Genomic DNA, 18,706 nt, shown 5'->3' on the forward strand with positions numbered 1-18,706 from the left:
ATTATAAACGCCAATGCACACGTGAGGGACGGGCTATAAAAAACACAAAGCCTCAGATGAATGGCTTCTTGATTGGTTTGTCCCGTACTTGTGTGTGTGTCCGTGTTCCAGTTAGTTTCAGACGAGCCTCTCGTTGCCCTTCTCGTTACCTTACAGGCTGTGGTCGCTGCTGCATGTTTGTCCTCTAACTCTCAACCGCTCGATTGGGATCAATAAAGCAGCTCAGATATTGGTCCCTGGGAAAGGACAGCCTCTCCATAAACACTTTGACACTGCTTGTAGTTAAAACAGCATGGTCGGTGAGGGCACTTCAAGTGGAATGTGGCTTCCATTCAGACTCCGCGGTCCCGTGCTGCTTGTGATGGGATGTATGATTTGCTGCTGGAGAATGCAGCCGGAGTTTGGCCCAGGGGAAATGTAGTCCATTGCTTACTTTCTTTCAACTTAACATGAAGTTCCCACTGCCGCTCTCTCGCAGGCCAAACTGTGCTTGTTAGTTGTGGGTTCAAGTGAAAAGAGAGACGAGGCTGCTGTTTTTGACAGACGCGCACCATGGGGAGGCGCTCTGCGAGGTTAGGGGCGTGCGCCTGAGCCTCTGGTTTGTCAGGCGGATCTGCCGTGAGTCAGCCGGGCAGCGGGAGAATTGAGTCTGTGAGTTTTAGTTTGCTTGTTTGTGTGAATGCATCTTCTTTAGTTTCTAGTGAGGGTGTTTGTATCTGTCTTACACAGATGATCCCGATCAGCTTGGTGGAAGTTGTTCTCAATCTTCCTGGATAACTATTTCTTCAAATATATTTCATCCAGATTTATTATACTTACATTGCTCTATGTTTTCGTTTGTGTGGGTAGTTTACGCTTAATACGTTATATTGACATCATTACATTTAAAACTATTGAGGCATTATAGCGCCGGCAATCGGTTCCATGAAAAAATGATTGGTAAAATCCTATTGATTATTTAATTGAATTATAAATCAATTATAGCTTCATTTGAACTTCACTACTAACATGCTGATATTTAGCAGACATATTGTTCTCCATGTTATACTTATGTCAGCTTCTAAGCATAACAACATAGCACAGCTGAGGGTGACGTCATTAGTCTTTCAGATATGAGCCCATCAAATCAAAATATTGGACGAATTGAGATTCAAATGTAAAGTAAAGTGTCGGGGGAATCAACTTGACCTGCTGGTGTTGAAGGAAGCAAACATCATGACATTCATAAGGATGCACTTTATGATCTTAAATGTTCTTAGAATCAGTCTAAATGTTTTAACAACCCATTAGATGTGGGCAACTGATAGACATTGCCTCGAGAGAGCCTCACCGCCATCTTAATAAAATATAGACAAACACATCGTTATCGTGTCCTTTCTGGTACCCCTGTAATGGGTGTGTCGTTACACATAAGTACGTATACATTGGCATAAGAACCAATAGCTACTATGTTTGAGCAGAAATAAAACTGCCTTATACAATATAACATCCTCCAGGACTTCTGGAAGTACCATGTGTGGTTATATATTGGGTAAGGGGACCAATGGGCCGAATACAAACTGTATTTCTCCTCTGTGGTCGGTCCACTCAGCTCACCCTGCAGAATACTGATGTTGGCTCACACACACACACACATAATGCAGTCTGCGAGACGCACACACCCCTCCAGGCCCTTAGATCACATTTCCATTTCCTCCATCGAGCACACAGATATACACACACAGACTCCAGTGCACACACTCACAGATATACACACACACATTCCAGTGCACACACTCACAGGAAGACACACACAGACTCCAGTGCACACACTCACAGGAAGACACACACAGACACGCAAATATAGAGATATGTACACATGTAGAAATTCCAGAAAGCAAGTAGGGACACACAAATCCACGGGCAGAAAAGACAAAACACACAATCATTATTATATAGTCACACACACACACACACACACACACACTGAGGCAGTCCCACATTTCACAATCACAGACCCCTCACTGTGCACTCTTCGCAGCTGAGGAAACAGATTGGGCTTGTTTGTTTGTTGCTTCTCCTCTCCATGTTTGTTTGTTGTGCTCCAGCCAATGGGAAACTAGCATCTTGAGGATCATTAAGTGGCTAAAGAGGGCCTTTCTGATTGGCTGTGTGCATCTCCACCCGGAGCATATCCTCATGCTTTGTCAATGTCTGTGTTAAAATGCGTAAACATGTGAACATCTGAATGGGTGTTTGGATGTGTGTGTGAATGCTCCGGCGGGCCGCGTTAGGGTGTGTTTTGAAACATCCTTGACAGGCAGTCACAAAAGCCGACATGATTAGTTGTGTTTTCGGGGGAGGCAGGTGCCGCCATTCAATCCTTCATGTCAGCCCACAATACATCACGACTTCTTGCAAATAGGCTGGCAGGCAGATCCTCCTCTGCTGGTGTGCGGTGGCAGACGAAATATTTTGCTGCCAGTTTGTCAATTTGAGCTCGAATGGGAGCCCTACTCCCCGAAACAAGCCATGCTATGATTGAATAACATGTTTTGTCGGCAGGGGATATAGACTTCTTTGCAATTGAAAAAGGTAATGTAAGTTGCAGTGAACAGGGCCCAGTTTGGTTCCAGGGCTATTACAAAGCTTTGCGTTATGTTAGGTATCATTAGTAGAGATTGGTGGGGAGTGGAGGGTGTGTAACGGCAGCGCTGGAGATTAAGACGTCCCACTGTAGATGATGATTGCTTTTGTCAGTCCTCCCTGTTCAAGCCCCCACACCCCCACGCTTCCTCGTGTGCTTTCATCTCTCATTTGCTTGCACAAGGCTCAGTCACTCTCCCCCTGTCCTTCCCATCTCATTCGCCGTTTCCCCTGCGCCGCTCTGATTTCCTCCCTTCTCTCCCTCTTTGCTCTGTCTGTTCTCTCACACTGTGAATTGTCAAGGAACAGATCATCAGTAAGGGACATCCATCCAAATGGCTGGCTTTGTCAAAACAAACCGGAGACAAACATTCCCTCGGCACAAAAAGAAGTCACAGCTTGAGCTCAAACACCTCTCTGATATTTTGTTCAGGCCTCTGGCTGTGCTAACAACGAAATAGGTGTTGTTGGAGCGTCTGGAACATTTCACTATTGTGTTGTTGTGGTCAGTGCCAACATACCAACAGGATCCTTGTGTCCTGTTGGCAAACAAGAAACGCAACATTTGCCAGTTAAATGAAGCTGCCAATGAATAAAGTCAGAGTTTTGTTCTGACTGAGTCGGCGTCAGTCCAGACAGACTGCAGAATTGCACATCAATCAAACCAGAAGCCGGTTGTCAGTTGAGCGACACTTGGAATATTTACACAAGCTCATATTCAGTGTTGAATACTAACGAGATGTGTTTGTGTGCATTGATTGACAGCTGCGAGCCCATGCAGTGGACATGAATGGTAACCAGGTGGAGAACCCGATCGATCTGTACATCTACGTCATCGACATGAACGACAACAGACCAGAGTTTCAGAACCAGGTGTACAACGGCTCCGTGGCTGAAGGGTCCAAACCAGGTAAGGGTTGCTTCAGCGCTACGTTGTTCCAAGTGTTAGGCTAAGGGGCGGGACATCTCTAAGCGGTTGATGGATCACAACAGAGCCGGCCAGCTAACCAATCAGAGCAGTGTGTTGCAGTGTTGGAGAAGCCTGTGACCTAAGATTTCCAACGACATAATTACTCTGTAGCTATTAGGGGTGTCACGGTTCACAGAAGTCACGGTTCGGTACGGGTTCGGTACAACAAGTCCCAAATGCATTTTCTTTTTTGCTGTTATTTATTTTTAGCAGTAGTGCAAGTTTTGGTGTGAAAATAAGGAACTCTAACGTTTGGAATCATTAACTGCATTACACAGTTAAAAACAAACCACAAACAGTAACACTCAGATGGCCATATTATTTATAATGGCTGTCAAACTAAAAGGTTCAATCAGCTGAACAACTAAAAAGAATGTCTTGAAAATATTAAAATAAATAATAAGAAAGTGTTTCCATCACAATCAATAAAAGGCAATACAGAACTGTGTAACATCTCCTGATGTCAACATATAAAATAAATACAATGATAAATATAAAACTAAATAAAATCTGTACCTTTAGGAGCAATGTCTAACATGTGTACTTAACTTGTGAGTGTGTGAGGCCATTATGCCTAAATAAAGGTACTCAAGCTTTACTCTATTTTCAAGTGTTTCTTCAGAAAGATGAGTTAGTCTACGTTGTCAGCAGTGAGGGCAGATCTGTGGGCGGTAACTATGGCAGCTGCCGTCGAGGAAACCCTCTCGCTGGGGACTGAGACTGACTCGGATGTGATTGAGCATGTTTGACGTGTTACCACCAGCATACCGCACCGCTGTCGAACAACGCAGACACACCGTCCTCGTCCGATCCACAGCTCGCACCCCATCGTTGTTGTCGTCCACAGGGAACCCGAAATGTTCCCACACAGCTGATCTAAAAGAAGCAGCTGGGTCTTCTAGCTCCTGTGTGTTGTGTGAACTCGCCATAGCTACTAACTGTTCTTCTTCATGTTCGTTGTGTTGTGTTCTTGTTCTTCATTTGTTATTTACGGGCGGCTGGCTTTTAGGCGCAATACCGCCCCCTGGATTATAAATAGTGTACTACTGCCCTGAGTGACAGACTTTTTCCCACTCGTAAAAAAAAGCGTATTCGCCGTGTGACTGCATGTGCCGAACCGTGACGATACGGGACGAATACGGATACCGTTACACCCCTAGTAGCTATGTTAGTTTGACAATAAAGAACCTTGAGACTGGGCTCTGGTTTCAGACGGAGGGTGAAAAGAGGTTCTTCAGCATAGGCAGTATGAGAAAAATAAAGAGCTTTTTGAACATTAAAGCATGGAGACATGTCACAGTAGAGGCACGAAATACAATTGTGACCTGAAAAACTGCATAATATGTCCTCTTTAACAACTTTCTTGAAAAGGTTGGCGTTATATTTGAGCATATTCGAAAGAACCTGTTGATATCCAAGTCTTTCATAATCTTTAAAACTAGTGTCCTTCAGACTACACATTTTGGGGTACTGCAAATCACAAACCACTTGGTGTTGCAAGTAAATATCGATTCATGCATCTGTTTTAGGGTAACGGCCCGTCCACACACAGGCATGAAAAAAATCTTTCAAAGCTTCGCCCATTCACTTGAATGGGGTGACGTAGAAGATTTTGAATCTTCGCCGAACTGCATTGTGGGGAGCGGAGCATGGCTTTGCAAGCATCGTGAGCATCAAAAGTTGAGCAATGTTCAACTTTTGATGCTTTCGAAGCTGGCATCAGCCAATCAAATCCCGTTTATGCAAATCCCGCCAGTAGAAGCGCTAGCCAATCAAACCGCGTGCAAGCTGGGAGAGCCAGACCGCAGTTCATTTCCTCATATTCCAAACGAGAAGTTACGGTAGCAAATCACCCGGTTCTTTACGACCAGAACTATTTACCGGGATACAAACCGGAGGAACCAGGCATGGAGGGAGGCGGCAGAGACAGTGGGTGAAACTGGTAGGTTTTCGCCTGTTTGGGGATTTTATATCCAGTTTACTTCGTTTTAACATCGCTATTGCTTTGTATGTCGGGGGCGGGAGATTCATGTGATTGGTTGTTGGTCGCGTTGCTCGCAAAAAATCGCCAAGCTTCAGACACGCCCAGCATCAAGATTTGGACTCGCAAAAAAACTAGCACTTACATATATTCTGGTGTCTGTGGTTATTTAAACATTCCCTGATAAACGTTATTCAGCCTCAATACATGAGTGCTAATCCCAGTGTGCTCAGTGTACAACATCACATGTCATTTCACCTTCGATTCACGGTTTGAAAGCGTAGCATTTCGCCACATGCTAATGCTAACCGGAAGTGAAGAATTTTCAGAATAAAAGTATTAAGTTAAGAGTGTGAACTTCCGTTTTTTTCAGAATAAAACTGATTTAAATTAAATAGTGTATTTAATTCAAATTACGCCATATCAACATTGATTTTAATTTCTAACAGTATGTACATCACTATGTATGTAGTATGTACTGTATAATGTACACATGTAGAGTTGTAGAAAAGACATGGTGTGCAGACAGTACAGTACACTCTGACTGTACAGTCACTACAGTGTAGCCTATACTGTATAGTAGGTGTGTAACAGTGTAATGTGTGTAGTCTACTCTACACTCTACCTTTCAGCAACGCTTTAGGGATTTAGGCTCAGTCAGCTCAGGGACTCTTTGGTTACTTTAGTTTGGTAAATGAAATACATGTTTGAACTTTGTAGTAGTTCACCGTAGTTGCTGTCATAAGTCATTTGTAGACTGATGTTTTTTTTACATTTGTACTTTGTAGAGAAATGTAGACACAAGTTGGAAGGGAGCACAATAAACCTGACGAGTTTGAATTTGAGTTGATTATGAGTTTATTTTCAATTGATAATTAGCTCACAATAAGTTCACTTTAGTTACTCACACAACTTGACACAAGCCATGGGTTCAGGTCCGGACTTATAAGTCCGAACCTGAACCTCTGGACTTGAGTCCGGACCTGAACCTGAATGTGAGTCCAGGTACGCAGCACTACCTGTGTGTGGACGGGCCGTAAGGGTTAGCATCTTCGTTGCAAACAAAGAATCATAAACCCACAATACTTGGAAAGTGTTTCTGTCATCGTTACCTTTACAAAGGCAAAGAGAAAGAAAGATTGATTGATTTTCCATTTTTGAGCACTGAGTCTGAAAGAATCCAATAAGTAGTCCACATTTCACACTTTCCTTTGGTTTATGACTCTTTAAACGGACTCCTCGTCAATACTTTTAGAGAGGTTTTTTATCTTCCTCCCTCTCTTGCTAATCATCTCACGCCTCCTGGCATTTATCTGTATTACTTGTTTTGAGTATCCTGACCTCCATTTTAATAAAACACTGCCTTGACAAAAGACTTGTGGGGTTTTGTTACATTCAGTTTTACATGCATCAGATACAGGGTTACCCAGGGTTACCCACACGCTCAGAAGCACGGCTCGCATGGTTACAAAAGAACAGGAAGGTAATTTGCTATAGGCAGACCATAAGAGCACTTTTTGTTAACAATGTGAATGTCTGCGTCCTAATGGAGCGCATAAAGTACCTATAAATACAAGCCTGCAATCACGTACAATCGTTCTATTTAAATTGCATAATGGAACAATTCAGATGAATGCGCGGAATATGCAATAATCCATTGGAAGCCGTGCTTAAGACTGATTTATGAACAACTAAAAGGTTTTATTGCTTTGTTTTGAATTACTAAGTCCTGCAAGAAGAAAATGCTTAATATGACTTTAATGCGCAGCCTCTTACAGCTTGATCCAGTTTACTTCTTTAACTCTACTTTAGTCTCCAATAAGAGGCCGTTTTTCTTTCCCTTCCTTCTTTAGAAAACCGATATGTTTCAATCTCTCTTGAATAAGTTTCTTTGTCCGGCCGACATTTGAAGGTTGTGAAAGGGCAGTGAAGTTTCAGGGTTGCCTCAGAGTTTGTGAGCTATTTGTGTCGCAGTATCTCGGCCTGATGCATCGTTATCAGATTCTGCGGAGCATGGAGAGATGCAGACCTTCCCGCAGAACAGCGCTGCGGTCAGTGCGGAGCCGGAGACGAGAGCTGAACGCACGAGGAGCTTTCATGTCTCGACTGGAAGAACTCATGTTCTAACAATCAGACCCCCGAGGACCCATGTTTGTCTTCACGGCGTTCAGACATTGTTCTGTTGCAAAGTCGAATCTCGGGGGAGTGTGTAAACAATATAGGAAAGCGTGTTGTGCGTGTGTATGGATGAACAAGTATGGGATTTAGTGTGTGTGTGTGTGTGTGTGTGTGTGTGTGTGTGTGTGTGTGTGTGTGTGTGTGTGTGTGTGTGTGGTGTGTGTGTGTGTGTGTGTGTGTGTGGTGTGTGTGTGTGTGTGTGTGTGTGTGTGTGTGTGTGTGTGTGTGTGTGTGTGTGTGTGTGTGTGTGTGTGTGGGTCTATATACAGAGCTCCTAATTAGCGAGGGCAACCAGACATGTTCAAACGGTACTTTCTTCGTTTTTCACTCTGATAATCTCCGTTTGGTTTAAAATGAGAGCATGTGACAAGAAAAGTCTTTAATTTAGATTAGCTTTTGAACATAAGGCAATGTGTGTTTCCAATTAATGCGAATGCCTCTGCTGTTTATTAAGCAATCGCTGCCAAATGCAAAATGTCAGGTGTTGAGAGTCAAAAAGCATAGTGTGTGTGGAGCTTCCTTTGGTCTCTGAATTGATGCATCTAATTAGGGGGAAAGGCTGAAAGCGGCGGTGGCCTAATTGCCTGTTTAGTCGAAGAAAACAAGAACGAGTGCGATTCGTCTTCAGTGTAGGTTCAAGGAGACATTTTATACTTTTCTGGCCCATTTAATCTTTAATTCGTCCTCCGCCAGTTAAGTCGTTTACTCACTAATAATGGACCCAGTTTAGACCTCAAGTTAATTGCTACACTTTTGCTGAAGTTAATTTGTATAATCGGCAGCACCGAGGATTAGGAGACGCAGCCAACTTTACCATATGTGTTTGAGGAAAATGTACTTTCACAAATATCAACAGTAACTTTGAGGTAGAACTTAGGTAAACTATTCGGACGCACTTTTCTTAACACACCAGAACGTTTGTTACATTGCATCGTAAACCCCAAGGAAAATAATCATACATTTTAAGATTCAATAAAATTAATATATAAATTAAAGAGGACAGGTTCATATTTGTATTGTGTGCCTCTACTATGACATGTTAAACTGCTAACGGTACGTCCACACCGCAGCTTTTCACAAATCTTGAAAAGCTTGGAGCTGGGCGTGTCTGACATTGCGTGTTTGATTGGCTGACGCTTCTACTGTCAGATTTGCATAAACGTGTTTGATTGGCTGGCGCTTCCAGCTCAGCTTCAAAAGTTGAACATTGCTCAACTTTGGAATCCTGGACATCCTGGAAATCTTCGCTTCGCTCCCCCACAATGCAGTTCGGCGAAAAGCGAGGCAAAGTGACGTCATCCCCATTCAAAGTCAATGGGCAGAGAAGCGGTGGAAGTTTCGTGTAAAGCTGCTGTGTGGACGTACCGTTAGAGATGTCACAGACAATGTGTTGGAGCCAATAGAAGCATGAGTGTTAAATAGTGATGTCACTGTGTTACGGATGTAAACAAAGGAGTCCAATCCTTTGTGTGTGGAAGGGATAGCAGGGATAATTTCTTGGGTTGTGGATTCCTCATGTTCTTTGGGTATCCTCTCTTTCAATCTTCACCTTATCCTGAAGAACACATTGGCAGCTGTTCCATGTAGTTGTGGCACCTATCCCTGTTCTGACCGACTACAGCAGTCTCCTCGTTGCTGATGGTTCTGTGGGATGGAGAGTTGACCGTAGAGATCCCTGAGGTGTCGCTCCCGGTGACACGCTCTCTCTCCACCCTGCCGACAGGTGGTGTGTGGTGAAAGCTGTCGCAGCTGACAGGTGCTGCTCGGGGAAAGGTGTCCAGAGATGCTGCTGGAACATCTCAATTATATCCCACTGTCCACAGCCGGTTCAGACTGTGGTGAAACATCAAAGAATATTATAATGTGTATTACCATACAAGACAAGACATTGAGTCACATGGTGTTCAAAAATATGTATTGCAACCATTCACTGCATATTCCTTTCAGTCCGGAGAGAAATCAATCGTAAAATAGGTTCAGCTCAAACAACGTTTCACAAGCTTACGATTATCATGTTATTGTATTATAATAAAAAAACGTATTTTAAGTTTTTCACCATAATCAAAACCGGCACTCAATTATAAAACATATGTTCTCAATGTTGTGAAGACAGACCTATCAACAAAATGGAATAAATAGGTAAATAATCTTCATGGAAACACCACATTACTGTTAACTTATACTAGTATATAATAATAATAATCCTTACATTTATTATAGCGCTTATCAATGACTCTCAAAGCGCTTTACAAATACACATTACACATACAGATCATACGTATAATGGTCATCTACTGTGGACACTCGGGTGAAGTGCCCAAGGACACGACGGCCTGACGCGGTGGGGCGGGAGCGGGTTTCGAACTGGACGCCCCCTTGATCTGATGATGAAACGCACAGACCACTGCGCCACCCGTCCCTAATATACTTAGTTCCAGTATTGTATTGAAAATGTGAAAGTGCCTACATTAATCCAAGGCTTGTAAATACATCTTAATGCATGTCCTGCTGGCTAGAAGCCAATGCTCCTGCTGCATCACCCCATTAGTAACTTCATGTAGGCCATACATATCCAAACTGCCTCCGCCGAAAGAAGTATCTATACTTTAAATATGTGTTATTTTATAAAACAGCAGGAAGCCATGTCGTGCGTGGTTATTAAATGGAAATCCCTGGCCTTTACGTTTTCTAAATGCAAAGTAAAGAGAGGATGTGTGTAAACCCGCGGCACTATCACCTCCTGTATCTCCAGACCCACATATCAAAGGTGCTCCGAAGCATTACTCCAACACATCTTCTCATCTGGCGCTGAGTGAGAGCCGTCAAACAGGGAGACCGACAGGGAGCAGCACTTATCGCCAGCACCAGATGCTACGCGGGGAGAGATCCCATCAAGCCATCAGCCAGGATCAGGCTGAGACGGCTCCATTTGTCACTTCCTGCCCCCGGCTCAGCGCCGAATAAACCGGCGACTAATAGAATTGTGTTTGTGCAGGTAATCACACGTTACAAAACAGCACATGACGAAAGCAGCTATCTGATCTCATTCAGCTCCTCTTAATGAAGAGTAAATGGGATTCAATGTAATTTAGGATTACCCTGAGAAACCTGTTGGATGTGTGCACGCGGGGTGTGTTGGTACTCAACTCGACGCCCGTCCGTGGCTCGAGAGTTATAACCAGAACGTTGATGAAATGGCCTCTCCAAGGTGACATAAGAAAGTCTCGCGTTGCATTTTTGTGTCCTCGGATAACATTTTACTCGCATGGCGTGACTTCCTCAAAAAGCTCTGCCAGTCTGAGGCTGCAGTCTGAACACCTGCATCGTGATGTCCTCCCCTCCCCCTCTCTGTGACTCTGACAGCAAGCTGTTCCCTTTCTCTCTCAAAAAGGCCTCCGTAAATGAGCGAGCGAGATCAAGACCAGCAGCTGAGTGCCTCCTCTCAGAGTTGATCTGCCCTCCCATGGGGGAGAAGGGCGCTCTCTCTCTCTCTCTCTCTCTCTCTCTCTCTCTCTCTCTCTCTCTCTCTCTGGCACTCCTGAAGAGTTTGCTAACAGTTTCTGAGAGGTTTAACATACTTTCCCTCTCCATCTTGCTTGGGGGTGTAATTAGGGATTGGCAAGGGAGAAAAAAGCCGGAGTGAAGGAGGCGAGCAGAGGTGGAAGAGCACCAAGATGTTTCAATCAGTATTCAGCCTTGACTGTGCGAATGTGTTACTCACTGTACTCCGCTTTGTTATCACAGAACTCATCCCGATAACACCTCAGGGCCACATGAGCAGCTTTCTTTGGCACGGAGCATCGGCGGTTAGCACCACCACCTCGGCATACAGGACTGCTTCTGTGTCCGTGACACGCACAACAAATGCCAAACACACAATCCATTGTACCTGTAGCTATACGTGTTATAAAGTAGATAGAAAGTCTCATCACCTTCACTACTCGGCTCCACAAGCGTCTGTAGTCAGTGAGTTCTCTCTTGCTGTGTGTTTTGCCTTTGGCACGCTGGCAAACATCGTCTGACCTTTTGTTGAGTGCTACAGTAGTGGATATTTAGTTTGGACAGAAAACCATTTGTGAAATAAGATAAAAAAGTCCTTCTCTGGACTTTTCTTTCAGGGTCCAAAGTTATCTTCAGTGTTCCTCCACATTAAAGCATCGGACTCTGGAGAATCCCACACACTTATAGGTGTCGGGTTAGAGCTACCAGTTCTCCTCTGCGCCTCTGATCAATCACTTTGTTTGCAACAAGGTGGGAACATGCTTTTATAGCCAAACATTCATTTGGTTTGAGTCGTTTGTGTTGCTGCTTTATTTGCACTTATACTAAATCAGACTGTTAGTATAGTGCAGTGACCATCAACTGGCGGCCCGCGGGCCACATCAGGTCCGCCAGACATTCGCATCCGGCCCGCACGAGAACAAAAAAAGTGAGAAAGTTGCATGCTTTGTGATATGATGCCGCCTGACAACAGCGACCGTTTCATTGCAGATGAGGCAAACGGGTGTAGCCTTATTGAGCGATGGCGTGATGGATGCGTATTTATCCGTCCATTCCTCATTAAAACGGCGGTTTTCCGCGTCAACTTTACGCTTGTGGCTCTTTGACAGTGAAATGCCTGGCAAACAATTTTCTTATATCCTGGAACCGTTTCCCACCAATCAGGACACGGTATTAATGAAAAAGTTGATTCCTTTCCCTGCCAATCAGGACTGCTTTCAGTTGTATCACCCCGGATACAGGCTTTTAAAAAAAAAGATAATTTTTTCAATAAAGTGAACATATTGATCAATTATATATATATATAATTTATTATGATGTATACATAAATATATATAAAAATCTCTGGCGAGAAAGGTGTTGCTTGATGCTGAGCTAAGATACTGCATTGTTGGGATTGTGCAGGTGTGCACATCTGCTTGGACCCAGAGAAAGGTTGTTCAATAAGTTCTACCTTTAGCCGAGACGTCCATGTGGAAAAAGCCTCTGGTTTTCAGTTTAAGAGATTTTTCGGTTGACTTTTAACCAAAAGTGCTCCTATAAATTCAAAATAGATTTCCATAATCTGTCAGACTTGCAAGGCAGATTTAATTGAGCATAGTGGAATTCAATGATGCGGAGGTTACGATAACTTTAATCTCTGGGTCATGCCCCAAATACTGGATCCTACACTTCTCTCAGTGCAAGTCAAAGCTGATAACTCTAACGACATTGTGTTGAACATGTCAACCAAAGACATTGAACGGATTTCTCAGGTTGAGGACTGAAGTTGTCCCTCGTGAAGGGCCCACTTTAAGAATCAAACCAGAGCTACTCGTCCCCTTTCCTTCAGGTGGTTCAACAACCAAGATAATTGTCTTTTGAGCTCCGACTGCCAACAATGGACTGAAATCGGACCCGTTGACATCAGAAATAAGTCGTCCCACCCACAGTAGTTGGTCTATTACCTTCCTGTGGGACAGACCAGAGTCCTGTGCAGCTCGTTGCCCTTTACACTGGCAGTTGCTTCGGACCCTGGTCCCTTCAGGAAGAGGAGGAGACCCTCAGTCATGGCTTTCGTTTTGATGTAATCTTGCCTTTGCTACACTTATGAATGCAGCCTTTTCCTGACCCTCTTCACAGTGGCTTTTTAATGGTTTGACCGTGTCCTCGAGTCCTCTGGGAGTAGTGGGCTCAACTAGAGGCTCTTGTGTGAACACCTGTGTCTCCCCTTCATCCCTTCCCCCAAGATTCACCACCTTTTCTCTCTCCTCCCCTACCTCTCAACCTCTCCTTCTCACCCTCTATCTACTGTACCGTGGCCACTCTTCCAACCTCTATCTCCCCTCCACTGATGGGAGTTATTATCCTCTTACACCGTCCAGCCCCTGCCGGCTCGCTCCCTGACTTCCTCTTGTACTTTTGCTTTTAGTAATCTTTATAGACCCTCTCACCTCCATTCTCATCCGCACTTTTTCTTTTTTTCGGCTTTGCAATTTCCTCCTCTGCTTCCTATCTTTTCATCTGTGTGTCTATCGGCCTGTTACTGCTCTATCGGTCTCTCCATCTTCCTCTTTCTTCCTCCGTCTTCCCTTTTAATTGGGAGGCGCATGTTGACTCTGGCTGACTAATGTTTCGGCAGCAGATAGACCTCACCGGTGATCGCGTGTCACGTGAGCAAAATGGCCAACAGTATGCGGCGCCTGCCACCAGTTAAATGTTCAGCTCCAGCGATTTTGGGTGAAAAAGCAATTAGGATTTGGAATTAGTGTTCAAATTAAAGAGGAATTAAACGGGCTCCCAGATTAACCCTTTCAGGCATGGCCTCCCCTCTTTCCAAAAGCACACGATCACCATATCGCTGAATCCTCCTCTCTGGAATGAAAGGTGGCAGCGCTGACATGCGATCCAGCATCACGTCCTCTCCCCCCCTACGGGACTGGAAGGGTTGATTATATATTGACGCTGTCCCCGGTGGAATAGACATAATTGTTATTTCTTTCGTCCCGTCGTTCCCCCGGACTCGTCTCTTTCCCTTTCTGGACAAAGTGACAAATCCTGCTTTGAAACTTAATGACGTTTGAAATGGAATTTGAGGCGACAATTATCCTGTCCATACAGGCTGTCACAGGAATGATGGTGCCACCTAGACACCGTCACGGGAATAGAGACACCTGGAACTGCTCTGACCCACGGGGGAACGCCACATGCGAGTCCAGCGGCGCTCCCGCTTTACATTTATGAAGCACACTTGTTTTTGCTGTACACATACAAGCTGTAATGTGTGAGGGAAGTGTGTGACTGCTTTTGAAGGGATAATTGGACATTGTTGGCTTTGTGCCCGCTCAGCATGGCACCCACCACCCATGTCGTGCCTACAGAGGTAACCACCGTGCTCGTGCATCAGCTGCTGAGGTGCTTTTTGGTGCCCTTTAACAGAAAACCATCCAGAAATGTATTAAAATGTAGGCGTTATAATTACCACTCTCTCCCTTTCTCTGTTTCCCTGTAGGCTTTTTAAACTTCAGCCCTACGTTGCCCGCTGCTGTCTTTTAAGTTCATCTCTACTTGCATAGCTTCTCATTGTAGCTCCAGCCGTCTCTTCCCCTGCAAGCTGACAGTGTTTTCTGTCTGCAGCCGCAGCCTGTAAATGGCTGCCTGATGGAAAGTGACATTTTCACAGAACCCTGCGAGGGATGCGAGGTGATCTCTCCCTTTCCTCACACAAAGTGCTCCTAATTGCCCGGCGAATTTGTGAGCCCGGCTGACAAACTCGTGCAAATCAATAATTCTGCTCGGAGAAGATGCGGTGACACAGAGCCTCTCACCCCAATACGTGCCGCGAAGACTCACACACGCACCCGCATACAGATACACACAGGCACCTGCAAGTAAACACACACATATACACACACACACACACACACACTGCTCGCCGTCGTTGTGCTGTCTGCCCTCGATGGCAGTGTGTATCCGTGATTCTAAGACAAATAGGCAGAGAGCATCGGAGCATTAAGGGCAGCCACGGTGAAGGCTGAAATAATGGATGGTGGAAATGGCAAAAGGACCAGCGCTGCTCGTTACTAAATGGACTCTGCAGAGGTGGAGACTAAGTACACAGATGGCAGCAAAGCTTAAAATAGCGGCTTATTTAACAGGTTTTGTTTGTGTTTTTGTTCTCGGCTCTGTAATAGCCCTGACTCTAAAAGTTGCTCGCCGACAAAGAGAGAATGTCACAGCAATTTGCAAAGTCTGATTGACTTTCGAGTTTATAAGTGGGTTTGTTGTCCTTCTAGGTTTCCTTAGAGCTCTTATACTTCTCTTTGATATTTCCCACAAATGCATTACTGGAAGACATTTGCCATATTTATTTTTCTAAATCTCTGTGTGCGAAGGACCTTGAAAAGCACATCTTTGTATTTTAATGAATGCCTCCCACTGGTGGTCTTGTCTTGTTCCTGGTTTGACCTCCTTTAGTGCAGCGATGTACGTCCTCCAGATAATTCTCACACACTACCTTTCTCTCCGCAGGCTCGTCTGTGATGCAGGCGACAGCCACGGACTCGGACGACTCGACCACCGCTAACGGCATGGTGCGCTACCGCATCCTCTCGCAGACCCCCCACAGCCCCATCCCCAACATGTTCACCATCAACAGTGAGACTGGAGACATAGTAACCGTGGCAGCCGGCCTGGACAGAGAGGTCAGTGTCAGCTGTGTGCCTGTGACTCCCACCATTTAATCTTCTGTTCACCCGGCCATAAGAGACTGTCGAGTGACTCAGCGGTGCGGTTCATACATCCAGGGGTTAAACCCTCCAGCGCAAGTTGAAGCTTCTGGTACTCACGCAGCAACTGCCACTACAATTAAATGTACTGCCTATTGGTCTTATGGGATGTAATGCCATCGAGGCAGGAAATAAGGAGAGAGACAAATGAGTAGGCTATGCGATGCAGTTGTACCTCTGAACAGAGTGAGGCTAGCTGCTTCCAAGCCATTACATGAAGGCAGGGACACGGACTCTGACCCCATGCGAGCTGTGGGTAGGACTCACGGGCGATGTTACTGGAGCTGCCGTGTTGGAGGGTTATAGCCGACAGTGCTAGAAATAGAGAGATGCTGCCCGTCAGGTGCTGCTCTTAGCCTGACAGAACTGTTTTGGACAAACAATAGACTAAAGATTTGTTGCATCGGCTATTCACATCCATTTTACAAAACATGTCACCCAAGGCCAACTGCAGACACCTCAGTGAAAATCCTAAAGATATTGTACCTTCGGGTTCAGACCACAATTTGTGTTTTATAAGGGAGGCGTGTGGTGCAGTGGGTTGGTGTTCGGATCAGGGGGTCACAGGTTCAAACTAGGGGTGGGCGATATTGAAAAATATATTATCACGATATTTTTCAAGCAGTATCACGATAGACGATATATATCACGATATTTGTTCATGTCGGTTATTATGGTTATTTTTCAAGTTACTTAACAGTACAAGTAAGTAAGTAAGTAAAACTTTATTTATCTAGCACCCTTCTCAACACGGATGTACAAAGTGCTTTACAGGACACAGGACACAATTCACAATACAACTATAAAATGTAGAATAAAAGGCATAAAACGGCAGCAGGTAATACATAGGATAAAACATACGACAAAACACCAATAATAAAAAAAAAAACTAGCCACTAACTCCAAAATAGCATTTCAAGCTGGTTTTATTTCAGAAATGAATCCCTGAATGAACAATTCAACATTTTGATACAGTTTCTCAGTATACAAATGAACTTTCTGAGGTAGCACGAGCAGTGAACATCAATACACATCAAAAAAAGCATTGCACACAATTTAAACCAATCAATGTTGAGTAATTAAAGGATACTCTGGTGTCTTTTAGTCGATGAGTAGTGCAGATATCACTGTCAAATCAATCGGCAGTAAGGGGAGTACTTACTTCCGGGTGTACAATTCTCCGTTATCCAATGGGAATGGACGCTCACATCGCCTTTAAGGGCAGCCGAAACAAACGAATGCCGTGCTTCCATGAGCGTCAAATCCCGACGCAGATGGGAATACATTGCAATCAGTTGGAAGCTATTTGCTTCCCTTTATGACGCTGAAGGAGCCTCGGAGCGTCACAACTGCACGCCACGGACACTGACCAAACGTCGCTCCTGGACGCTTAGGGAGTGAGAGTGTTGGCTGACCCTAACCCTAGCCGGACAGGGGGCCGTCTCTGTGGCTTCAGGCTTGATCGCCGTTCAAATGACAGTTTTAATGGTCTCAATGGGAATGGTTAGCGTTTCATATGCACGCAAATAAAGTATAAGCCAACAGAATCGACCAAGACAATAAATGAAGTGCAATACTATCCTGACAAGACGGCTTCAGAGCATGTCTTTCACATCAGTTTATTTTTTTTATTTTTTTATCACGATAGATACGATATCTCTGAAAAAGCATATCGTGGAGACCTAATATCGGCACGACGATATATATCGTCATATCGCCCACCCCTAGTTCAAACCCCACTGCAGTCAGCATGTCGTTGTGTCCCTGAGACACTTCCCCCCAAGTGCTCCTGTGGGGATTGCCCACAGTGTTGAGTGTGTGAGTCGCTTTGGATAAAAGCGTCTAACAAGTGGCTTGTGATGTGAAAATATATGATGCCGCGACCTCTCGCTCATTTCAGCGTCCTAGCTACATTTATCTTGGTTACAGTTTTTATAATAAAAGGATAAAGAGAATATAATAATGAGCAAATGTCCAACGAGCCACCAGGATAGCGATGGCCGTGCTGTGTGTGACGGGTTGCGCTAACCCACAGCGCTGAGTGTTTCCCAGCAGCGTGCGTCTCCAGAAACAGTCCCTCAAATCAGTCCGGCGTGGGGGGGGCAGCTTTCAAAGTCTTAGTTGGAAAGCCTTTATCGGAGCTGCTCATCATTTCACCAAAACATATCTAATTGTGAGTCAAATAAATATCTAAATGAACTTTTTTACAAAGTATTTGTCAAATCCTCAGAGAATCTGATAAATGTTTTTATTCATTAGCTGGATGCAAAGATCTATAACATCGGAACCTGCTACTTCCAGAGTGCCTCACAACTACTGATAACTCTCAGCAGCACCCGGCCTGAAATATAAACCAAACCAGAATACACAGAAACAAATGCATACTTTCCATTGGACTGTTCTCGTGTTGTGTACCAATGAGAGGATTACTTAGTGTGAAGAGGGCCGGTGTAATGGCCTCTCGAGTCCCGCACCTCTGCTGACGAGGGGAGCTTTCTCTTCAGTGCCGTCTTTTGTCTCATCCACTGACGATGTGTTTGCCAACCCACCACACACACTGTCACCACACACACCCCACCACCACACACACACCCCGTCACCACACACACCCCGTCACCACACACACCCCGTCACCACACACACCCCGTCACCACACACACCCCGTCACCACACACACCCCGTCCC

At 44.7% G+C, this 18,706-nt stretch overlaps 1 protein-coding gene across 2 annotated transcripts in view; it reads left to right on the plus strand.

The window, feature by feature from the left end:
• Positions 1–18,706, plus strand: part of cdh4 (cadherin 4, type 1, R-cadherin (retinal)) — a 227,031-nt gene that overhangs the window by 179,590 nt on the left and 28,735 nt on the right. For both annotated transcript variants that reach the window (XM_034082081.2, XM_034082082.2), the window contains exons 7-8: positions 3,391–3,535; positions 15,765–15,937. In XM_034082081.2, the coding sequence (XP_033937972.1) occupies positions 3,391–3,535; positions 15,765–15,937 (318 nt within the window). The remainder of the gene's footprint in view (positions 1–3,390; positions 3,536–15,764; positions 15,938–18,706) is intronic.

Source organism: Pseudochaenichthys georgianus, chromosome 5, assembly GCF_902827115.2.
Source record: "Pseudochaenichthys georgianus chromosome 5, fPseGeo1.2, whole genome shotgun sequence".
Lineage (NCBI taxonomy): Eukaryota > Metazoa > Chordata > Actinopteri > Perciformes > Channichthyidae > Pseudochaenichthys > Pseudochaenichthys georgianus.